This window comes from Tachypleus tridentatus, chromosome 8 (assembly GCF_004210375.1).
Source record: "Tachypleus tridentatus isolate NWPU-2018 chromosome 8, ASM421037v1, whole genome shotgun sequence".
In the NCBI taxonomy this organism is placed as follows: domain Eukaryota; kingdom Metazoa; phylum Arthropoda; class Merostomata; order Xiphosura; family Limulidae; genus Tachypleus; species Tachypleus tridentatus.
In genome coordinates this window covers 49002969-49029846 of record NC_134832.1, presented here as the reverse complement: position 1 = coordinate 49029846, position 26878 = coordinate 49002969, and the positions used below count along the sequence as shown (strand labels likewise).

Below are 26878 nucleotides of genomic sequence, written 5' to 3'. Positions count from 1 at the left end.
ACAACTGTCTTTATGTCAGATAACAAATTACTAGTTACAGATAACTGTCTTTATGTCAAATAACACATTACTAGTTACAGATAACTGTCTTTATGTCAAATAACACATTACTGGTTACAGACAACTGTCTTTATGTCAAATAACACATTACTAGTTACATATAACTGTCTCTATGTCAAATAACACATTACTAGTTACAGATAACTGTCTTTATGTCAAATAACCCATTACTAGTTACAGATAACTGTCTTTATGTCAGATAACAAATTACTGGTTACAGATAACTGCCTTTATGTCAAATAACACGTTACTGGTTACAGATAACTGTCTTTATGTCAAATAACACATTACTAGTTACAGATAACTGTCTTTATGTCAAATAACCCATTACTAGTTACAGATAACTGTCTTTATGTCAAATAACACATTACTAGTTACAGATAACTGACTTTATATTGAGTAACATATTAACAGTTATACACAACTGTCTTTATGTCAAATAGCACAGTAAACTAAATGGCACAATTTCAGTAAGAATGTCATAACGTTTCTTAAATTACATCCAAAGCAGCACCAATGTTAAATTTCTAAGTTAATGGCAGAATCCCTTGTGTAAGACAAGATTTTAACTATGCAAAATGTTATCCATTTTACGTCGGGAGTAACTTCTGAACGAACCATATAATAATGATTTATCTCTTTGTTCCAGCAATGAGTAAAACATAACAACACTTGTAAAAAGTTCAGTAGCTCAGAGAAACACAGAATACACATTATGAAAAATTAAATTCCTAGAACAAAGAACAACAGCAAATTTTAAAAATTGAGAAATAAATCATTCAAATGTTACTTTCAAAACACTTTAATTACCAACTAAAAGAAAGCTCTGCTCTGTACACATAGAGAAATAAAACTGGCAAAAATCCATTTTACACAAGGCCTAGCCAATCACTACAAATTCTGATATAATTACATGTAACCATTGCTTGTTGGAGTACATTATTACCACCACAATCCACTTCTATGATAAACTACAACTACCTAAAAACTGTTTTTTTCAGTAACAAACCATTTGAAGAGCAACCGTCAAAAGTGTATCCACAATACAACTATTGAATGACAAGTTTTGCAGAAAGAGATTCTTTATAAAAAAGTTGATTCTTACCACCACGGTTTTATAAATGTAACAGAAAGGTTTAAAAAGGAACAACCATGCTCAAAGATTAGCCAAACATCACATTTATTTAAAACCCTTTAAATGCTACTATAAAGACCAAGTTACTTCTTTACTGTTCTTCAACTTGAGTCATCTGAACGTCTGAAACAAATTAATATTTTTTAATCGATAGTTTTATTGAAACAGTTTAGGTGCTATAACAGCTGTTTCGGAACTGTGTCTTGTATCAAGTTACCAGGGGTGTCGGCATTTTATAAAATTAATAATAATAAAAAAAAATACTATATTTGAGAGTAGGGGTATTGTGTAAGTTACAGTCATGGGTTAGGGTGTTGTCAGTGAAAATGTTTGGAAACCATTGCACTAAAAGTTAAATAAAGAGTTTTTCCATTAAAACAAAGACTGAAAAGTGGTCTGATGTCATTATTGTGTAGTCCTAACATGATAAAACAATCTTAGAATAAAACTTCTCAACAGTAGTTCTTCTGCAAAAATCCAATACAAAACTGAATTCACAGTTAATAAAATAAACTGCATTTCAGTGCAGACAACTTTTATACTGTCCAGCAATCTAAAAGAAATTATAAAAAATAAACACTGAAATCATTTTGATTTCATGTTATCAAATTAGAAAACATTAATGTAACGACACGTTTCAACAATAATCAATATTTTAAAATGTAATAACTCATCTTTTGACTGTAGTGTACACTGATACCAGCATTACAATCTGTATACATTTGACAAACATGTTTGTCGAAAAAAAAGATAAAAAACAGAGTAACAAAACTTATTTTTAGCTAATAAACAATTCCATTCTGGTAACTTACTAATAAACTGGAAATGAATAAAGCATATAAAATTATAAAAAGGAAAAGCTTTACTAAAGTTTCCAAGATTACATCACATAAACTTTGTAGAAGTTGTAACAGACATTAAAAAACATCAAACAGATTTTAACGTGCAATATGTTTATTTAACACACATATACACTTTTATTTTCCATCGTAGATAGCTAACCAAATTCAAATAAAACAAGCTTTGGATTACACTAGCCTACTGAAAGTAAAGATAATTTAAGCAGGAGAGCAAATGTTTGTATTTTTTTACCTGTTTTTTGGGTAGAAGGACACAAATGCATACATTCTCTTGATAATAACTGTTATAATTTATGTGGAAGAAGACAAGTTGATTATTTTCACTCTCTATTAACAGCTTTCAAAATTGTTTAAAGAAAAATACTTTATGTATAGATCAATAACTTAAATTATATGGCTGAACAAAACATTGCAACACAACCTGTCTAACACACACAGACAGCCAAGAAATTAATTAAGCAGCTATACAACGAAATAATAAAAAAAGCAAATTATCCAAACAAATCTTTAGTTCCAAACGTAAACTACAGATGGCGAAACTATAATCCGATCTTGCACTTCTAATTACTTTGTTTCACATACTCTCTGATCTATACAAACACAGTTTTGTTAAATATACAAATGGATATAAGAAATACGCTGAAATCATCCTAAAACTAAGGATACAATAACACAGCTAAACCAAGACGTGTAAAGTTTATATGAAGGAGTATATTAAAACTAAAACACATTCCACACTCAAATAAAATAAATGTTTTAACTATTTTTGACATCTAAGCAGATTATAAACAAACAAGCAAACAGTAACAAATTACAAAATGTCCTCAAAAGAAAACTGTTTCAGTATTTTGATTATTTCATTTATAAACATGTTAACTTTCTTAACAAATAATTCCATTTCTTCCACAAGGTGATAGAAGAAAAAACATTCATACTTAAAGGATGCACCTTACAAAACTCAAGAAACTTTGAAATAAACTAATTTTATTACAGACAGACAATTTTAACTGTTTAAGCATATTTTGTGTGTGTGTATATATTATATATATACACACACACACATTATCTAGACATGAATAAAACATGTCTGTACGATTACATCCAAGTATGAAAATGCACAAACAAAAAATCACATTTAACAATGGTTATGTTCACTACATAATGCAAAGCCAGCACCAAGACATAATGAAAAGAACTCCATGCACTATGGTCATTGTAACAACACAGTCCTATGACTATAAACCACAAATATTTGTGAGTACCAAATCAAATCTATGCAATAATTGAATGTCTCTTTGTGTTATTCTTAAAATCTGACATTACAACACATTATGATACACATACTAAAAACACGATATAAAAATAAAGTAAACCGATACACACGAAAACCAGACGATGCTTGTTCAGATGTTAATGGTTGAGAACTGGTTTAACAAACCACGTGTGTATGGACAACGTAAAACATTTTTCATGTTTGAACTCTTTCTTTAACTTGGGCTAATTTCTACATGCTATTTAACCGGATTTGCAAGCACAATGCTAATGAGTAATAAAAACCAAAACCTATTGCACAATGTATCCACAATATACAATTAATGACAATGAATTAAAATTCCCCTTTGTCTCAGACCAAGAAACATCAGTTGTGATAAAATCACCAATAACGGCTAATGTTCGTTCTTTGATCAGTCACAAGACTCCAAGTCTTCATGAAACATCTACTGAAACATTAACAGTTCAAATAATATATTCTGGGTGAATCCTTGGACCAAAATTTTCAACTGCAAAAAAAACAAGTCTTACAATAATAAAACCCATTCTCATCACCTCCAACCAAATGCCTTATATATATACTTGTTTTCTAGTAAATGCAATATAGTCCATTGAACTGCAAACAAAGTAAACACTTTGCTTCTATTAGTCCAGAGAAGTCCAATTTTCAAATGCTATTTCTGCTTCATGCAGGCTAGTCCCTCGTTCTCTTGAAATAGCTTTTATAATGGCCTACAGTAAAGAAAAATTACTTTATAAATGGTTCCTAGTTCTTCATGTCAAAAACGTACACCTGTTTGATTTTAATTATTCAAAAATACACAGACGTTTGAAAATTCCAAATCAGTTTGTTTGTAACATTTTCGATAAAACTGATTCTTTTATGAGCAAAACAAATTTCCATTCAGGAAAACAAATTAATTTATAGAGAAGTAAGAAAATGGGTTAAAGAAACAACGACAAAAAATCTACTCGTGTGGTATTCAAATTAATCACAAAACTACACAATGGGTTATCCTTACTATGCATACCATAACGTATCAAAACCTGGTTTCAAGCAGTGTGAATCTGCAGACATACCACTGTGTCACTGGGAGAAATACCATCATAAATTTAAGTTACAAGTATTCACTTCTTATTTCTTTAGGATAATAACAGAAATCAAATCCAGGATTTTACAATGGATATCTGCAAAAATTACTACTGACCTACTGAATAGTCTAACCTGAAATATCTCTGAGAAAAACTTGATCATTAATTAATTTCTTGGTCTTAAAAAATGTTTGAACTGTACTCCTTTCATTGAACCATTTAGAAATACAGTATATACCCCTATTTTGCTTCTTCTTGGGGTACAAAAAATTTATGGGACAGAAAATGAAACAATACAGACTACTTTGAAAACTTAGGCCTAGCTCTTCTTATACAGGATGTTTACCAAATCACTTGTGAAACTATATAAAAGTTCCTGTTCTCAATATGTTGTGGCACTATAGTAAAAGTTCCTGTTCTCAGTATGTTGTGGCACTATAGTAAAAGTTCCTGTTCTCAGTATGTTGTGGCACTATAGTAAAAGTTTCTGTTCTCAGTATGTTGTGGCACTATAGAAAAAGTTCCTGTTCTCAATATGTTGTGGCACTATAGTAAAAGTTCCTGTTCTCAGTATGTTGTGGCACTATAGTAAAAGTTCCTGTTCTCAGTATGTTGTGGCACTATAGTAAAAGTTCCTGTTCTCAATATGTTGTGGCACTATAGTAAAAGTTCATGTTCTCAGTATGTTGTGGCACTATAGTAAAAGTTCCTGTTCTCAGTATGTTGTGGCACTATAGTAAAAGTTCCTGTTCTCAGTATATTGTGGCACTATAGTAAAAGTTCCTGTTCTCAATATGTTGTGGCACTATAGTAAAAGTTCCTGTTCTCAATATGTTGTGGCACTATAGTAAAAGTTCCTGTTTTCAGTATGTTGTGGCACTATAGTAAAAGTTCCTGTTCTCAGTATGTTGTGGCACTATAGTAAAAGTTCCTGTTCTCAGTATGTTGTGGCACTATAGTAAAAGTTCCTGTTCTCAGTCAAAAAATAACGATTTATTTCTCTTTTCTTTAAAATGGGGGTTGGGGGTGGGGTAGAGAAGGGGGGGTTAATACCAAAAATAACCAATACTTTTCATGCAATGAATACTGAAATGAGTGAATCCTAGTAATAACAAATTCTGTATTAACATGTCTCACATGAGGTACAAATCATCTTGTAAATTACAATACGAAATGACGTCTTACGCACTGGACAGCCAACTGGTATTAATTACTTAAGATACAGAGCAGCCTTACTCTGGTATTTGTCCATGGTATTACATTAAAAAGTTAACATTTTCCTACACTGAAAATGTATTTTCAATGGGTACTTATCTTTCCTAACAAACAGTCATTCCTGAGTGGATGTAAGATATTATATTGAAAAAAACAAAACAAATACTAATGATGGTCCATTGGGTTTGTAATTTACATGGATGAAGCATATGCACATACAATGTGCATGAATACTTGAACTTATGATTGGTTTATTCACGTGTGCATGAAGAGACAAGCCGACTAAGTAATGACAATGTGTGTGTAGCTGAATGGAAAACTTGAAACTGGAGAATTGAGACTGTTTATGAAGCATTATGTTACGTTCATTAAATTTACAGATCCTCAGTAAAACAGGTAAAGATATTTTTTGTTAGTGGCTTCATTATATCAACTACCAGTTCTGTATGCTTTGAACTTAATTCAACTTCTCAACTGTTTACAAAACTTCCAAATTTCAGCACACAAACCGTGCTTAGAGTATTAATACAAAATATATATAATAACTCTGTGCCCAAAGTATTCTTACCTCAGGAATCCATACTTCAAACATATAAGCCACTGTATCGAAAGAACTGACCGGATCAAAGTTGGACTTAAACAGTTGTAAGCAGTAGTCATAGATCTCTTCTTGCTGTATACAAATGGAAATTTTTAAGTACACATCTATTACTACAACAAGAAAATCTGTAAACAAAACAAAAGTCGTTTTATTTAATATTCACTAATTATTTTTACAGGGATGACCAAAGGAAAAAAAAAGAACACGTGATAAAAAGCAAGGATTATTTTAGTTATTTGCTTTGAATGATTAACAAAAAGGTTTCTAGTTTATATTCCTGTTGGGTAACAGAAAATAATTGTAATATCATACACTGTACTAAACTCCCCAACTTCATCATTATATAGATTGTAATGGGGGCCTGCTTAAGACCCAATATCACAACAGATAAAACATTTGTGTGAATCACGAGACCCGGGTTCAAGACTTAGTTATACCAGGTTTTATAATATCCTCATTTATTACAAAATGAACAGTACTGTGTAACAGTGTTATGATTCTTTTCATTTTATGGGGTTAATTTTTCCATCACTTCATAGAATGTAGATTTCCAGACTCTAGTTATGTTTCACTGATCCATGTTGACATTCAGATGAGTCAGGGTGAGAACATTTATCATTCTTTAGAATTCCAATATACTTGTACCAAAAACATGTCACAAGAGTTCAACTTGAATGAATATTCTGATCAAATTTAGGGTCTCAAAAAACTGTCATGGTACCCCATGCAGTGTATTCACTATACAGAAAGAAGCTAGCATGTCATAATGGTGATAGCTAGAATAAATTAATTTAACAGCACTCCACAAATAGACCTTGAAATAAAAGAGTGTTTGATATTATATATTAAATTTTGTTGTCATGACACAGCCCAGAAAGTGTAAAACATTGTAGGTAAAACAGAGAACTTGCATAAAAGCCTTACTTGATGGTGATTGGACTCTGATAAATTACAATAGACTTGAAATGCTCTCCTAACACTGTCTAGTACACCCTATACTGTTAAGACAGAGACAGGTTACTTTGAATATAGGAAAGTAAGAGACAGAACACTAAACCTCAGTGATACTGATGTTAAGTATCTTTGTTTATGTAGCCTTCAGGACAGAATGAAGACTGACATTGATCTCAAGTATGAGATAAACAACCATGTACCAGATGACAGAAAAGTGTCCAGATGTACAGTATCAAGCATTCTCAATGAGAATGTAATATTTGATCACGTAGCAGTTGATAAAAACTGTTACTTAGAACTCCAAATATTGTCAAGAGACTGACATTTGCTAAAAAGTACAAAACTGGACTGTTGATGACTGAAAAAAGGCATTATAAATGGATAAGTCCAAGTTTGAAATATCTGGTTTAAAATGTAGGTTGTATATCTGGCAGAAGAAATGTGAAAGATAGTTACCTCACTGTATAGCACCTACCATGAAGCATGGGGAAGGTAATGTGAAGGTTTGGAGGTGTTTTTCTGCTGAGATGATAAGGAAATATTTTAGAAACAGGTGGAATAATGGACTGGTACAAGCATCATCAGATCTGTCATGGTATACTCAGTGGTTTGCATATTATTGGTAAAGGATTCTACTACCAAGAAGATAATGACCTCAAACAATCATACAACCTGTGTAGAAACTACTCAGCCACAAAAGAAGCTGCTTCAGTTATTCAACTGATAAAATGGTTCCCACAGAACCCCAGTTGAGCAGATCTGGGATTTGGTAGATCAAAAACTTGACAAATCAGAAGTTACTTCTAAAGAAACTTTATAGGAGTGTATTAGAGACATTTGGAGTAAAATCCCAAAGAACACTTTGATTAAATATGTTGTAACGTTGTCTGAAAGACTCTCTACAGTTATCAAAGTGAAAGAGAGAAACACAAAATATTAACTGTTTGCTGAACTCAAGCATGTTCACTGAGTTTCTGTTGTACTAAATATGAAGATTAATATCAAGCATGTTCACTGAGTTTCTGTTGTACTAAATATGAAGATTAATATCAAGCATGTTCACTGAGTTTCTGTTGTACTAAACATGAAGATTAATATCAAGCATGTTCACTGAGTTTCTGTTGTACTAAATATGAAGATTAATATCAAGCATGTTCACCGAGTTTCTGTTGTACTAAATATGAAGATTAATATCAAGCATGTTCACTGAGTTTCTGTTGTACTAAATATGAAAATTAATATCAAGCATGTTCACTGAGTTTCTGTTGTACTAAATATGAAGATTAATATCAAGCATGTTCACTGAGTTTCTGTTGTACTAAACATGAAGATTAATATCAAGCATGTTCACTGAGTTTCTGTTGTACTAAACATGAAGATTAATATCAAGCATGTTCACTGAGTTTCTGTTGTACTAAATATGAAGATTAATATCAAGCATGTTCACTGAGTTTCTGTTGTACTAACTATAAAGATTAATATCAAGCATGTTCACTGAGTTTCTGTTGTTCTAAATATGAGGATTAATATCAAGCATGTTCACTGAGTTTCTGTTGTACTAAACATGAAGATTAATATCAAGCATGTTCACTGAGTTTCTGTTGTACTAAATATGAAGATTAATATCAAGCCTGTTCACTGAGTTTCTGTTGTACTAAACATGAAGATTAATATCAAGCCTGTTCACTGAGTTTCTGTTGTACTAAACATGAAGATTAATATCAAGCATGTTCACTGAGTCTTTCTTGTACTAAACATGAAGATTAATATCAAGCATGTTCACTGAGTTTCTGTTGTACTAAATATGAAGATTAATATCAAGCATGTTCACTGAGTTTCTGTTGTACTAAATATGAAGATCAATATCAAGCCTGTTCACTGAGTTTCTGTTGTACTAAACATGAAGATTAATATCAAGCCTGTTCACTGAGTTTCTGTTGTACTAAACATGAAGATTAATATCAAGCATGTTCACTGAGTCTCTCTTGTACTAAACATGAAGATTAATATCAAGCATGTTCACTGAGTTTCTGTTGTACTAAATATGAAGATTAATATCAAGCATGTTCACTGAGTTTCTGTTGTACTAAATATGAAGATCAATATCAAGCATGTTCACTGAGTTTCTGTTGTACTAAATATGAAGATTAATATCAAGCATGTTCACTGAGTTTCTGTTGTACTAAACATGAAGATTAATATCAAACATGTTCACTGAGTTTCTGTTGCACTAACTATAAAGATTAATATCAAGCATGTTCATCGAGTTTCTGTTGCACTAACTATAAAGATTAATATCAAGCATGTTCACTGAGTTTCTGCTGTACTAAATATGAAGATTAATATCAAGCATGTTCACTGAGTTTCTGTTGTACTAAACATGAAGATTAATATCAAGCATGTTCACTGAGTTTCTGTTGTACTAAACATGAAGATTAATATCAAGCATGTTCACTGAGTTTCTGTTGTACTAAACATGAAGATTAATATCAAGCATGTTCACTGAGTTTCTGTTGTACTAAACATGAAGATTAATATCAAGCATGTTCACTGAGTGTCTGTTGTACTAAATATAAAGATTACTAACATTTTGATGTTTCACCTGTGATTTACTTTCCATTGCTCTTTGACAGTAGCCTGAAATCTAATTTTTGAGTTTGTGGTAACATTTTCACAAAGCACCGTACACGTTTCACACAGCACCGTACACGTTTCACACAGCACCGCACACGTTTCACACAGCACCGTACACGTTTCACACAGCACCGCACACGTTTCACACAGCACCGTACACGTTTCACACAGCACCGCACACGTTTCACACAGCACCGTACACGTTTCACACAGCACCGTACACGTTTCACACCGACTGACTTCTTCAACTTACTTGATCTTCTTCTTCAAAAGGACTAAACCATGAAGAATGTTGGAGCTGGTTTCTTTCAGAAGGTACTTCACTATGAAAGTTGGTATGACGCTGACTGGCTATAGAACCACTATAAACCCCAAGAAGATGATTCTAGACAAAGAAAAAGTGATTTGCTTTCCAAAAAACAGCTTTTATTACAATACATAAACAACAATGCACAAGAAATATTACAATTAAAACGTTTAATGAGTTATTTTCATGAGTACCCAGAAACCAAGGATAGAACAATTAACTACTGACACAATAGTTCTTCCTTCATAACTTCACACATGTAGGAATGATTCAGGATACACAAGAGTTGGGTACAAGAAAGCAGCAGACGTTGATATTAATATTAAAACAGATTTTTTTAAATGGTAGAACAGGAACGCTGGTTAATTTGAAACGATGATTTACAGACTTCTCTTACAAACATGTTAACTTCTTGTTTGGATGACAGAATAATTAAATGTCTTGTTAATCCTAGAAAAGTGCCAGAAAGACTGGAAGTTACAACAGCAAAGTAAATTTAGTACCAAATAGGATCTGCAGCTTTATCACTAAATCCAAAGTAATAAATCAAACAGATAATTATATTATTAAAGGGTTTTTGACCCTACCAACCAATATGCTTTTGTACAATGTATAATTAATGTAGTATATAACCTTTATCAGAAGAAACTTGTTCATATTGTACTTTCTGTATGATAATATATCGCAATAGGTACAAAGACATATTCTGGCTCATGTCATGTAACATTATCAATGCTGCTAACTTGTATATTATAAAGAAATAAAAAAGAAATGTCTTATGTTCCTTGTATCTTCTAAACACATAATACAATGTTCCTGAAAGTGAGTCCAGACTTAGAAGGGTTGTGAAGTATTAGTCCAAACTAAGGAAGACCCTGAAATTGGTCTTGACTTTGATGGGTTGTGGAGTATTAGTCTTAATTGAGCAAGACCCTGAAATTGATCTGGACTTTGATGAGTTGTAAAAATTTAATCTGAGCTAACAAAAACTCTGAAAGTGTGTCTAGACTTTGATGGGTTGTGAAGCATTAGTCTGAACTAAAAATAACCCTGAAAGTCCACAGGTTAAGGATTCAAAATATGCAAAAAAGTAACTGATATGTTTTTGATATTTAAAGGGTATATGTTACCTTAAATTATACATTATAACAGATAAGAGTGGAACTTTACAATACTGGGGAAAAAATAAGGAAGAAAAGATAACACAAAGCATATCAGTTTTTCACCAAAAAAAATCCAACAGAAGAAATGTTACACCAATAAAATTATTACATACACCCACCCACCTCCACTCTCCCACTCTTTATACACCTCAGCAGTTTAATAACTTCTTCTTTCTTCTCTCTTCTGAAACAAACAAACAAATGCTTCGTGAAACAAGACATAAACACCATCACTACAATTTCTGTAAAGTACACATTCACGATTAAGATATTTTCTTCTGATAACAGCAAACTATTACATGAGTAGACAACTGTTTGTACTTCATTGAACTACCAGAATAGCTTAAACATGTTCAAAAATGTCACATTCAATGTGAAAGATGTCCATGTTTAAAGACAGCTTGGAAGAATAATAAAAAACTTCACTACAGGTTTTATTTATCACCTATTTAAGCCGTTTTCAAACTCTATTGTCTCAAAGAGAGGTCCTCATCACTAAATCTGAGAGGTCTACGTACAATAAGATTTTATAAATAAATACTGAATTGATTTCTTCATGATTAGAAACAAACATAAAACACACACAATAAGATACTGGGTGTTAAAAAACTTAAAACATTAAACAGCCAGGGCTTCAAGTTTAGTACTACTGTATAGTTACAGAGCTGGATGCATTACTAACTGGGGATCTAGACCAACTAAAGTCAAGTCTAAATCAGTGTTACCAGATTTTCGACTTAAATATATTTATTATAGCTTTGGAAGTGATGATCAAAAGGTTTCTACATCTGATGTTATATATTTTATTCAAAATAAAAATTAAATAATTTTGTGGTGGAATTGTATTCATTATGTCTGACATCCACTTAAATGTTACTGTTTCAAGCTGTTTTTATTTGAGATGAGGGTTACATAACTCAATATTTTTGTCATGTAATCAGTACATAATTATTACTTTTTGTACACAACTACCTCATAATAAATAATTTTATGTTGCTTAATTTTAAACTGTTCCTTGGATTATTTTCACTTTATAACACTGGGACCCTGATCAAGTTAAAATTTATTTTTTCCAAAGCTGAATCAAAATGGTATGAAAACACAAAAAAAGCAAACCAATAGTAACTGAGATATAACTACATTTTTTATACCACAACTACGGTTTCTACTTAGCATAAATCAAACAGCATTACTAATTGTTTATGTCAACCTCAGTGCCACAACAGAAAGTAAACAAACCTTACTGCCCTAAAAATAAACACATGAACTAAGGTTATTACACTACGAGTGATGCTATATCTCCATGATAGAAATCATAGTTGATGTCATTGGGGGCAGTTTCCTCTTTTGTTTGCTCTGCAACTTTCTTACATCACTCTAAAATTGTTATCAATAAATGTTTATACCAACCCGTAAGATGTGAAACAAAACCAGCCTATAGCAACAGTTAAAAACCATTATAACCAGTTATCCTTTAAATTAACAGATATTTTTTGAAAATTAGTATTAGTATGTTAATGAAAGATTCCAAGAAACTTCTGTATTAGTGATTTATGTTTCTGGATTTCTACAAATTCTCACAATCTAAAGAATTGTCCAGTTATACCATCATCTCTCAGGGCTTTACTTCATCAATACAAACATGTCATTCAGCCCCTTTATACTGAGAAATACAATAATCTTTTTTGTGCCAATACAGAAACCTAATGTAGTAGAAAAATTCTTTAATTCAATATTATCTGTCAACAAATTTACTTGGATTGTCACTTGTCGCAACCACGGATCGGTGAATGGACACTCAAAAAGATATCTCTATTGTAAGTTCCAAAATAATTCTTGTAACAAAAGTGTGATATGCATTATCTACCCTGTTAGATTCCAAACAATGTATCAAACTTTCAACATTCCTGAGTTTATATTAATAACATTTATCTTAGTTATTCATGAGACTTTATGAGTCACCAAGGTTTTCCTTTAGTACAAAAGCAGTGGTCTAGTGGCAAACCAAAGGATAACCAGCGAGTACAACTCTGCCTTGATAATGTGAGAGTGGCCCTCAATTGCGTGGATGGTATGTGTACCTGAAGATGGAGATATCTGTAGATACATACTGTTTTATGTTTAAGATACTCTGCTTGCTAGACCCCCAGTATAGATTTATGTTTTGAGATTAACACTGAAACTGAGGTTTATACAGAACTAGGTTTCAATACAGATTACTGAGAGCCATTGTTTGCTCCTGAAAATGAGTCCAGACTTTGAGGGGTTATAAAGTATAAGTCCAAATTTAGGAAAAACCTGAAAGTGGGTCCAAACTTTGATGGGTTGTGAAGCATTAGTCTGAACTAGGGAAAACCCTGAAAGTGCAGGGGTTAAGGATGCAAAAAAAAAATATATTTTTTAAATTAACTGGTATATGTTACCTTAAATTAAACATTATAACAGCTAAGAGTGTTAAAGGGTATATGTCACCTTAAATTAAATATTATAACAGCTAAGAGTGTTAAAGGATATATGTTACCTTAAATTAAACATTATAACAGCTAAGAGTGTTGAAGGGTATATGTTACATTAAATTAAACATTATAACAGCTAAGAGAGTTAAAGGGTATATGTTATCTTAAATTAAACATTATAACAGCTAAGAGTGTTAAAGGGTATATGTTACCTTAAATTAAACATTATAACAGCTAAGAGAGTTAAAGGGTATATGTTACCTTAAATTAAACATTATAACAGCTAAGAGTATTAAAGGGTATATGTTACCTTAAATTAAACATTATAACAGCCAAGTGTTAAAGGGTATATGTTACCTTAAATTAAACATTATAATAGCTAAGTGTTAAAGGGTATATGTCACCTTAAATTAAACATTATAACAGCTAAGAGTGGAACTTTACAATACTGGGACAAAAAATAAGCAGGTAAAGATAACACAGACACATCAATGTTTCACACACACACAAAAATCCAACTGAAGAAATGTTACACCAATAAAATTATTATACCTGCACACGAACCTCCACCCCCTATACACTGAGAGCCTTTGTTTGAATCATAGATCATGTTAAAGCTTTGAATTTGACATAAATGAACTAGAATTACAATGGTGGAAGAGTGTTAGTAACGTTCTCTCTCCATTCAATTAAACAAGCACTTGTTCAAGTGTTTAACTTGATTATGGCTGTTCCTGTTTACAGCCCCGTCTGTGCCCACTGTCTTTCTTCTGATTAAGGCTCATTCAAAAGGAGAGAAAATCCAAGCACTTCTGTGTAACATAGTATCTCATAAATCTATTTATTTAGCTCCTGAGGAACAACTGACGGGAAATTAATGCAAACTGAAAACATGGCAAGAAAAAAACACAAAATAAAACATATCATCTTTCATTTTTGTGCAACTTCCAGGAGACTTCTAGCCTGAAAGTAACACAATTATCAACTTTTTTTATTATTTTTATTATTATTAATATTAATTATTATTAATAATATTTACTATTATTAATATTAATATTTTATTATTTATTATTAATTAATATTAATTATTAATATTTTGTTATTATTTATTATTAATTAATATTAATTATTAATATTATTTTCTTCTCTCTCATTGGTTTTACTGCTACAGCCCTTTGATACCAGTTGTTTACGATGTCACAGTACATGGTCTGAAGAATTAATCATGAAGACCCAGCATTGAAAATATATTTACTTTCCTCAATATAGTCAATTAAATTGTTACAGTAATAATTTGTGATTTGTGTAGATATTGGAAAGTAGTAGTTTTAGGAGGGGTGAACAAACTATTCTAATGTGAAGTTTACAATACTTTGGAACACACTATATATCTGTGAATTTTTTTTCATTAGTCCATCTGATATCCTATTTTTGTTCCTCAAAATATTTTCATATTAATTTATATGAATTTGAAGGCTACAAGAACGTTTTTCTACTTCATCAGGCAACTTTAATTAATGTTAACATGCCTTCTATCAAGACACATTTTTTGGATGACTCAAATTATTTTTTATTGATTTCTATTAAGTATTATATTCAACCAATGCACATAAATCACTTATTATTGTTGAGAACCAACTATAATTTATTATATATAAACTGACAGTGTTAAATAACATTGTTAGTAAGCACATTGTTATGTAGCCTGTCAAAGTTAATGGCGACAACATTTGAAATGGTGGGCTCTCTGGTAATTTTTCTCAGTTTTTGCCATGTTTTTCATGACTTAAGGATAAAAAAAGTGACTATTTTGTGTCTGTGTTTTTCTTATAGGCAAGCAAAGCCACATTGGGCTATCTGCTGAGCCCACTTAGGGGAATCGAACCCCTTATTTTAGCATTGTAAATTCACAGAGTTACCTCTGTACTAGTGGGTAGCATGACTATTTTAATTGGTACAATAAAGTATCAAATGAAATATATTTATGAACATCAAATTCTCTGTGAGGATAGATAAAAAAGTTATATCCCCAGCCTAAAAAAAGGTTAAAACTTGAAACCATTTACTGGGTTATCAAGTAAGAAAGGTTACACTGCTATTGAATAGATAAAACTACAAAGATTCTTCAAGTAGAAATAACTAAAAATTAGTTTTTTGGTATTCATACTTCACTTGAAGGTGACATTTCTTCTCCTTATCTTTCTGAAAATCCTTTTTCACATAATAATTGAATAAATTCTGAAATACCTTATTTATTAATGTTCTATAAAAAAATGACATACTTTGAAGAGGAAACTTCAATGTCTTCAGAGATTTGGGTGTTTGTCAGCCCTGTAGTTGGGTCTTCAATGAGGAAAGACGAACTTTCGGAAAACTTTCTTTGTCTTTTTACGACTTCTGCTTCAAGTAAATTGCAAGAATCACTTTCAGATTCTGACAAGGAGTCAAAGAAATCTGTGACAAAATAAGTTATCATATGTAACGCCTCATTTCCTATACACAAAGAAAATGAACTCTAATACATTTTGAAATCAAATATGCTGATTATAAAGGATACCAATATTTTAACCATTTAAAAATGTTATGCAGGAAACTAAACATTAACCTTATTATAAGCAGTTTTTAAATCCCATGATACTTTACATTTCTTACTGTATTGTTTGTTTATTTTCTGAATTTTGTACAAAGCTACACAAGGACTATCTGTGCTAACCATTTTAGCAGTGCATTTTCTGATAGCAAAGCCACATCGGGCTATCTACTGAGCCCACCAAGGGGAATCAAACCCTGATTTTAGCATTAGAAATCTGTAGACTTACCACTGTACAAGCAGGGGGCAAATTAGTAGTGTAAGACTAGAGGGAGGGCAGGTTAGTCATTACCACCCACCATCAACTCTTGGGCTACTCTTTTACCAACGAATATTGGGATTGACCGTCACATTATAATGTCCCCACAGCTGAAAGAGCAAGCATTTTGGTGTAACGGGGATTCAAACCTGTGACCCTCAGATTACGAGTCAAGTGCCTTAACCACCTGGCCATCTCTTGGGCTACTCTTTTACCAAAGAATATTGGGATTTACTGTCACATTATAAATTTCCCACAGCTGAAAGGGCAAGCATGTTTGATGTAACGGAGATTCAAACCCATGACTCTAAGATTACAAGTCAAGTGCATTAACCACCTGGACAACTCTTGGGCTACTCTTTTACCAACAAATAATGGGATTGACCATCACATTATAACGCCCCTACAGCTGAGGGGATTTGAACCTGCAACCCTCAGGTCATGAATCGAGTGCCCTGACCACCTGGACATGATGGGCTAACTATATTAAATGCAAAGATGTAATTAAGTATATTGAAGTTTTACCTTGAGCATTAAACATTACAAATTTTATAAAATAAAGCCAGTAATGCTACATGACAATAAATTATAATGTACAAGACAGCCAGTGAAATTTAGCTTGAAACTTTCAACCTCCCACTGTTCATACTGTGCTCAAACAATTTCTCTTAAAGATAAGTTCTAAAATAAATATCTCTATCTTGTTCTCCGACACACAAATTCCATGTTTTGCACACTGTTTCAGGGTGTTGTTACATATTCTAAGTATAACAGATTAAAATGTAGCAATTTTGACTACTATATATATAGTAAGGTAGTTCAGTATTTTTAAAACTAGTCATTTGTAGTATAAAATTTAAAACATGGCATAAAACCAAACAGCGACCAACCTCATCACTCTGGGCTTATGGTAAAAACATTAATTTCTGAAAAATTAAAAGTTCACCTCTTTCCAACCACTGATTCCATTTCTGTTCAAACAATAAGACATTAATTCATTCTGCAAATAAGACTCAGTTTAGTTTCCACAATAACCCTGATAAAGTTCTGCAATAACTTATCACATATTAAAGTAAATTTCTGAAATACAGATGATACGAACCTAATTAATGCTCTTTAACCAAACTTTTAATAACATTTACATCTTGCTTAATACTAAGAGAATAAAGTATTCCATTACGGCACATTTCAAACACAAAGCTACTCAAATGAAGTATTCCATTACGGCACATTTCAAACACAAAGCTACTCAAATGAAGTATTCCATTACGGCACATTTCAAACACAAAGCTACTCAAATGAGACTCTTGGACACATACACTGTATCACGTGAATTATATTAATATTAATTAAATGTATAACACATATTTATGCAACTAAATATATCTTGTAATCTTGGTGGTGTATTAACTTAAGCATAAAACCCATACCTCTGTCCATAAACCCAAAAAACTGGGCTGCATTAACTTTTATTCCTAAACATCGTTTTCTAAGGAAGTCCTCAGCTTTTTGCACAGCCTTAACCAGGTTCACAGATTCTTCTGAGGATGTAGGAAGACTCTGAGGAAGAAAGTTTGAAGAAGCATGGCATGATATATTATATGATGAATAGCTACAGTAGAATACTATATACAGTCACAGTATGACCATACTTCATAAAATCATTACCTAACTTAACTTAAAAGTATTAACCTTAGAAAGTCATGAAATAAACCAGTCACACAAAGAGACTAAAATGTGAAACTGGCTAATGGGAGTGAGAAAATTATCAGATTATTGGCTTACATACTTTTCCATGTTTGACTACTGGAAACAAAAAAATAGTAAAAAACAGAAATATACAAAAAACTGTTCAGAATAATTTCATCAGCATCTTTGTGAGGATTTTTGATGTAAATGTTGGTAGAAGCTAGAATAAGAAAAGATGATCATAGGATAAATGGTTATTCATATGGAAATCACGTTTACAAACATTGGAAACGGCTGTATTAATTTTTCATTTAACCAGAACTGATAAATTTCACTATTAACTAAGTAAAACAGTAATAATCAGTTCTTGTCTACAACTATTTAATAGCAGATGTCACATATATTCCACTTCTTTTATATAGTTTGTAAATACCAATCTGTCCTGTTGAAGGTAAGCTGAGGATGCCATTACAACAAACAATCAGACACCAGGTTTTTGTTTTTAAACAATTATCAATGCTTTGTAAAAAAAAGTGAACTTAGTCTAATGATTATTTTCCCCAAAGGGGCTGAAGGCTACCTGGAGGGTTCAGTTGTTTTAACCATTCACACCATTATACAATAGTATGTTGTCTACTAGTTAGTCAGCAGACACCAAAATGACGCTACACGTTACATAGAGGAAGCTTAATGTGTAATTTATACTGTTGTGGCATCAGTAAAACATGTACAGTTGTTTTACCCATTCACACCACAATACAGTAATGTGTTGCCTGCCAGTCAGTCAGTGGACACCAAAATGATGTTATACAAAGGAAGCTTAATGTTATAACTTATACTATTGTGGCATCAGTAAAACATGTACAGTTGTTTTAACCATTCACACCACTGTACAGTAGTGTGTTGTCTGCCAGTCAGTCAGTGGACACCAAAACGACGTTACATAAAGGAAGCTTAATGTTGTAACGTATACTGTTGTAGCATCAGTGAAATGTGTACATGTCACAAATCACATGAAGAATTAGACACTCTGTAGGCTAGAAGACAGTATGACATATGAACTTGAAAAGCAAGATATAAAAATATTTGTTACTGTTAATTTTGATTTTATTTACTCTTGAAATACAAGGCTTTTAGGGACACTGTGGAAGTACATTAAGTAAATACAAGTATGTCTGAACTTACTACAAACAACTAAATGAAGACCAAAAAAGCAAAGTATGATATACTGGAACATCCTAAATGTCATTTAATCTCTTACTACTCTTACAAAGAACAAATTAAAAATGTATTATACAATAAACATTAAGTAATATCTTATAAATATGAATACTCACCAGGAACTTTTTATTCATCTTCGCATCATTAAATGTCACCACCATTGAAATATCAGTTTTGGACCTACACAACGTTATTGAAATTCACTTTATCAGAAGAAAAAATAATATTTAAAACCAAACAAAATCACTGAGTTACAGATCAACATGATAAAGATTTAAAAGATTTTGAATGTTGAAAACAGTGATTTTAATCAGAGAGTCAATATGATTTAAAATGTGAACAAGTTACCATTCCTCACTGTTGGTAAAACAAGTTAAATAAAACATGCTGAAATATTCCATCTGTAACAGTTTAAGAATATTCATATGGAGTTCATGAATTTACAGGGAAGAATGTTAACAGTTAACTTTGTATTCGTACCCTTTCTTCCCTTCAGGATTTCCAATGAACTTCACAGATACCTTTTTCAACTTAGGGTCGACTTTGTGTACCTGAAATTGATAAAGATTAATAACAGTTCATGTCCTTATTACCTGGTACAGAACTATGTCATAACTTTCACCCATTACCAGCTATTAGTGAAACAGTTGTATAATGTTTTACATACAAAATACAGGATAGATATACCTGGTATAGAACGATGTCATAACTTTCACCTGTTACCAGCTATTAGTGTACAGTTGTATAAAGTTTTACATACAAAATACAGGATAGATGTACAATCATGTGAAAAAGTTAAGACACCCTATGAAAACCTGTGTATTTTTGTAATATGTTGGGATTTATATATATTTAATCTCAATTTCAACAATACTGAGATATTATAGGAATATAACTAAACAATTAAAACTGAAGAAAAGACTTTTCAAGATCTTCTGTAAATGCAATGCTAAAAAATGCATATTCTACCTGAGGAAAAAGTTAGGAGACTCTACCCCATAATAGCTAGTGTTACCCTCTTTGGCTGAAATAACTGCAGTAAGATGCTTCTTGTAGTCATCTACCAGTCTCTGACATTGGTCTGAAGAAAGTTTGCCCCACTCCTCAATGCAGAATTCTGTCAGCTGTGAGATGTTTGAGTGGTTTCTTGCATGTACAGCCCGTTTCAAGTCACCCAACAGCATCTCAATGGGATTAAGATCTGGGCTTTGACTCAGTCATTCCAGGACTCTCCATTTCTTAGTTTGGAGCCAGTCCTTGGTGAATTTACTGGTATGTTTTGGGTCATTGTCGTGTTGCAGGGTCCAGTTCCGCTTCTTCTTTAATTTTTATATAGATGGTCTCACATGATCCTCAAGCACTCTCTGATACACAGTGGAATTCGTGGTGGATTCTATGATTGTGAGCTGTCCAAATCCTGCTGCAAAGCAGCCCCAAACCATGACACTTCCACCTCCATGCTTCACAGTTGGTATGAGATTCTTTTCCTGGAATGCTGTATTTGGTTTACGCCAAACACGTCCTCTGTTCTGGTGTTCAAATAATTCAATTTTGGACTCATCTGTCCAAAAAACATTATTCCAGAAGTCCTGGTCTTTGTCTACATTCTCTGTGGCAAACTTCAGTCTGGCCTTGATGTTTCTCTTAAAGAGCAAAGGTTTCCTCCTTGCATACCTCCCACGCAAGTTAAACTTGTGCAATCTCTTTCTGATTGTAGAGGCATGCACTTTCACATCAGCAGTACCAGAGCGTGCTGTAGGTCCCGTGATGACATGTTAGGGTGTTTGAAGACCTCTTTTAGCATCTTGCGATCTGCTCTCGGGGTGAACTTGCTTGGATGACCAGACCTGAGCATGTTGGCAGTTGTTTTGAAAGCCCTCCACTTGTTGACTATTTTCCATGCAGTGGAATGGTTGATTTCAATATCTTTTGGGATCTTTTTAAAACCTTTACCAGACTCGTAAGCTGATACAATTTTCTTTCTGAAGGCCTCAGACAGCTCTTTTGCTCTCACCATGGTGCTCACTCTCACTTCAACAGTCAGGAGCACACCAAACTAAATGTCTGAGGTTTAAATAGGTCATGCCTCATTCAAAATGCTGAGTAACGATCATCTAATCATGTGCACCTGGTGTGATACATTTGTGTGTGAGTTGAGCCATTTTAAGTGGAAATAAATGTGGGGGTGTCCTAACTTTTTCCTCAGTTAGAATATGCATTTTTGTAGAATTACATTTACAGAAGATCTTGAAAAGTCTTTTCTTCAGTTGTAATTGTTTAGTTATATTCCTATAATCTCTCAGTATTGTTGATATTGAGATTAAATAAATACATATCCAAAAATGTTACAAAAATACACAGGCTTTCATAGGGTGTCCCAACGTTTTCACATGACTGTACCTATGTCATCACTTTTAACATTTTCCAGCTACATACAAAGTAGTTGTATAAAGTTTCATTTATTTTAGCTGAACAACATTTACAGCTCTGATCAAAGAGATTATTTGTTTGTTTGTTTGTTTTGAATTTCGTGCAAACTGCACAAGGGCTATCTCTGCTAGCTTTCCCTAATTTAGCAGTATAAGACCAGAGGGAAGGTAGCTGGTCATCACCACCCACCACCAACTTTTGGGCTACTCTTTTTCTAATGAACAGTGGGATTGACCATCACATTATACCATCCCCACAGCTGAAAGGGCGAGCACATTTGATAAAAAAAGGAATCAAACACGTGACCCTTGTGGTTTGAGCTCTCGGCCATGGATCAAAGAGATGATCTTTTTACTGAAAATTAAATGTTACACTTAAAACAAACTAATTAGGGAAGTCATAATTTTGTAAATTCTTCAAAAACTTTATACTGAATTCAATGAAGCCTTTATCTATGAACACTCCAAAATGTAAATATCATTTATACCATATTATTTACTATATAAAAAGAGAAAATAATTGTCAACTATTTCTAATATCTTCTGAGATATAATACTATTTCTGTATTTTTATATGGAAAGCTGGCATTCCTTTTACCTCAAAGTACTGGTGAAAATGTAACTATATTTTTGGCATTTTTTAAATCAGTATCACAACTAAATTATTTTCATAAATCAAAATGATGTTTTCAATTTCCCATGAATAATTATAACCTTTTTACAAATATTTGTGGCACCCATTTTAAACAGCTAAAAATAATATAACACCTTTCTGATCTGTAAAACAGTCCTGAAAAATTACCTTCAATAAAACAGAGTACATTGATAACTATATAACAAAATGTACTTACCACAGCCGGCCACCATAAGTCTTTCAAGACAACCCACACAACATCGTCTTTATCAAATCCAAAGGCTGAAAAATAATAGTTCTTGCATTCAATAGTGATTACCCTTTTGAAGAGACAAATTAAGTAACATATTATGACAACAACAGATGGTTTACTTATGTTTTAGTGATCTCAAAATGCAGTATCTTCCAATCATTACCATTAAGATTTGATTTACACTGCTATCATACTGACATGTGTAGTTTCTACTGCTTCAATTTATTCACAATATGAGGCTCATTTGAATACAATTGTGCATTTAGAAGTATAAACAATCAGATAACATCTCGTAAGTTATGGTAAAATTTCTTATTACATCACTTTCTGTGTTAGTAGTTTGTTATCTACAACCAATAGATAAAATATAAACACAAATCTGTGAAGTTACCATTTTTAATGGATGAATTCACATCACCACCATCATCATCATCACTTCCTGACAAAAGTAAATCTTCATCGCTGTAAGGAAATAAAAAACAACAAACTTTTGGAAATTATACATTTTCCTTTGCAACAGAAAACATAAAGTAAAATAAAATACGTTTATCTTATTCTTTAACTTTAATGTAGCCATGCAACATTCACAGGAACATTAATACTTGTGACATGTTACTTTATTTGTGACTAAAACTCCTAAAACTAATGACTAAAACTAATGTTTGTATTCTACATTAATTGTATGTTGTTGTTTTTTATAAGAAAATATCAGGTAGTTTATAATTAAGCCATTAATACCAATTAACAAATGATTTTTTCTAAAGTATTATACTGAACAAAATACATTTTACACCACAAATATTTCTGTTTAAACTTCTGAAAATGTATAGTAATAAATATACCTGTACTATGTTAAAGCTTCTACTTTTAAAGAGTTTTAAAATACAAGTCAGTAATAAAATATGTTGGTTCTCTTTTGAAAAACTCACTAAACTTTCTCTTCTTAGTTAGAAAATGAATTAGGTATATTGATGGACATTGCATTACATAAAAGGAAGAACAAGAAAGGTACTTTTGGTCCAACTAAGCTATCCTATATGGAAAATAAGACTTATTTTCAGGTCATAACTGTATATGACCTGAAGTAGGGCTATTTTTAGCTAAATCATAAAAAGTTGCATGCAACTACAATTTTACAGGAGATCTAATAGACTTTTAACTACAACAACTGCTGATTTATCAACTGATATGCTATAGGAAATTAGAAAAACAAATTCAGCTTTGTATCATATTAAGTCTTTAGAGCTATGGCTTATGTAAACTAATGTTTTTTACGATTTTGGGTTTTCAGGTGATTTTACTGCCTCACTATGCAAATCCTAAGAGAGATAAACTTGGTTGGAGACAATTTTTTAATTCTGTAAGATCAATTCAGTCAGTACAGCAACTTTCAGCCTTCTACCACCATTACTTTTGCAGCTTCAAGCAGCCAAAGTTACCCAAAAATGAATTTGCCAAAAAAAAATTACTTAACATTTTACAGGGCTGTAAATCAGAAACTATTAGAGATATTGATCTAATCTTTGACAATTTTTCATTATATGGGTAGATAAGCACATGTGAATTTTTTCAAGGCATTCTGTGGGGGTCACCTGCAGCCCCCTGGATGATTTGACATGGAAAGACCCTACTATATTTGGTAAACACAGTGGAATTTTATGGTATCAATAGTTATTTATGATTTTTTTTGGTTATTTCAACTGTATATATAAAACCTATAAAAGTGATTTTATTTCACATGTACAATTTGAAAATCCTTATCAAATTATGGAAAGCAGCAAATGAGCAAAAAGTTCAGTGTAAATTAAAGATATAATTGTTTACTATACTTATTTACTTACTGTTGTATGTTTTAACACAAACAAGTTTAGGAACATATCTGTAAATAGTAATTATCTACATATATTATATAATATATAATAATTGAAATGTAGCTGTATTTCACCAAATACTAATTTACTAAAGCATAGCCAAGACAGGCCATTATATAATGACTGTGTACTGCATTAATGTAAGTTATGTTAGCCAAGCATGACTGGAAAGTCAATATTATGAAAATAATAAATATATATAAATGTATAAAGTTATGATATTTCAACAATTTAGACTAACCATTTGTATTTTTGTGTTATAATCTGTAGTCATTCTAGAATAAAAAATGCATAATTTACATTTATTTCCTAATTTTTATGGTGGTTACGGGGTCAGTCAAAATGACAGACCCCACATAGTTAAGGTAGAGAAAATAACAGACAAAATATAAAGTCTTACTGTAACAAACATTTTAAATATATTTAGAAAGTTTTAGAGATTGCATAAATAATATATGAGATTTTGTGGGTGAAGAATAGTTTTATAATCATAATATGAAAATTGCCTAACACTTGAACTAGTAATGAAAGAAACTTTATATTTTTACAAACAAATCTTTAGTAAACATACTTCATTAAAAAATCCAATTTTTTGTGTGCAAAGGACTTTAAATTTTTACTAAATTTATATCAATTTTTGTAAAGGTACACATACTTCATGAAAAGTTATAGTGTAAATACTTAACTTGTGTATATTATACCAAGCCTATAGTGAAAGGGTTAACTTATGACCTATACAATAACATTATTACCTATTTAAATTTGTATTCAATATTGCTCTTCCATTAGGAATGGCATACTGCTTGGATGGCTTATGAGATTGATCAACCATAACACTAAAATCCCTTTCTTTCATAACACTATTAAGGTTATTCTAATCAAAATTATAATCATAATTCAAACTGTGATATCCCACACCTTGCATTTACAATTAAAATTCATCAGCCATTTATTTACTCAGGTCACCAAATGATCAAAATCCTTTCGTAAAGCAGTAGCATTCCCCTCACAGCCAGTAACATCCACAAATTTACTATTATCAACAGTTTTAAACAATAAAAATGTTTTTTTTTAATTACATGTATGAAAATACCAAAAAGTGCAGAAACAAAGTAAGAATGAATACACAAAATAATACCAATTTGACTACATAAATAGCCAAACCTTTCCCTAAAAGATCTTTTATCTACAACCAAATACTAAATTAAGGTTTGAATAAGAGCATTTATTTGAACTGAATGGCATTACACAACTTTACAGTGACTAATAACCACACGCTTGACCACTGGCTACTCTTATAGGATTTTTCTTTGGTTTCGTACAATCACTGCTACTTTGTTTATATGTTTTTAGCATCTCTATAATACACTTAACTTTTGCTATTTTTATTACTTCTTTCTCATATTATTTAAAACTAATTTTGTTGAACTAGGTTTATAAGTGAACACTAGCCTTATTTTTATAATTCAAATTACATATATGTTGTTAATGTCATACAAGTTTCTCTAATTTTGAATTACATCAGGGGTAGTAAATTTGGAAAGGTTTCTCCAGCATGGTACAAGTACACCAGAAGGTATTTACAGAACCAACACCTTTCAACTTCCCCCAACTTGCTTCCAGCACACCATATGCTAGGGTCACATCAGTAAACAGAGAGGACATCATGTAGATCGTAGATCATGACACCACATACACACACAGCTGCCACGTTTGGCCCCACATAAACTCTGGAGAAAAGTAGACTGCTATAAGATGTTTATTGTTTTGATAATTAAGAAACTGGTGTACTTAAACTCAAGACATCAATAGCATGTACATAAATTTGTCAGTTGCATAAATACTTGATATCTGTGATACCTTGAATATTAATTTAAATCATTCTTTCTTTTATTTATTTATTTTACTTACTGATAGTCTGCTCTAAGTGTTTTTAAAATCTTTTCCTGCCATACTAAAGCCACTGTAAAAACTTCAGAAACAATTTTGGTCAGTGTAAGAGAATAAAAATGAAAGATGAACATTTTATTTCTTTAGCTAGCTCCCACTTCTTGTCTTTCAATATGACATTGAGAGTCTCAGAAGCTGTGAAACACTATAAAACTCAACTTTAATGATTATTTGCACAGTACCAAACTGAATATAGCAGCCATTTTGTTTGTTTAGTGATAATCTACTAACCA

General features: G+C 31.8%; 1 protein-coding gene across 1 annotated transcript in view; it reads right to left on the bottom strand.

Moving 5' to 3' along the window:
• Positions 1–844: 844 nt before the first annotated feature.
• LOC143222359 (uncharacterized) overlaps positions 845–26878 on the bottom strand; it is a 43002-nt gene continuing 16968 nt past the window's right edge. The window contains exons 3-12 of the mRNA XM_076448800.1: positions 23216–23286; positions 22789–22853; positions 19989–20059; positions 19625–19688; positions 18029–18158; positions 16032–16203; positions 11417–11477; positions 10077–10208; positions 6203–6307; positions 845–4059 (exon numbers count right to left, since the gene is read on the bottom strand). Coding sequence (XP_076304915.1) covers positions 3973–4059; positions 6203–6307; positions 10077–10208; positions 11417–11477; positions 16032–16203; positions 18029–18158; positions 19625–19688; positions 19989–20059; positions 22789–22853; positions 23216–23286 — 958 coding nt within the window. The 3' untranslated portion in view covers positions 845–3972. The remainder of the gene's footprint in view (positions 4060–6202; positions 6308–10076; positions 10209–11416; positions 11478–16031; positions 16204–18028; positions 18159–19624; positions 19689–19988; positions 20060–22788; positions 22854–23215; positions 23287–26878) is intronic.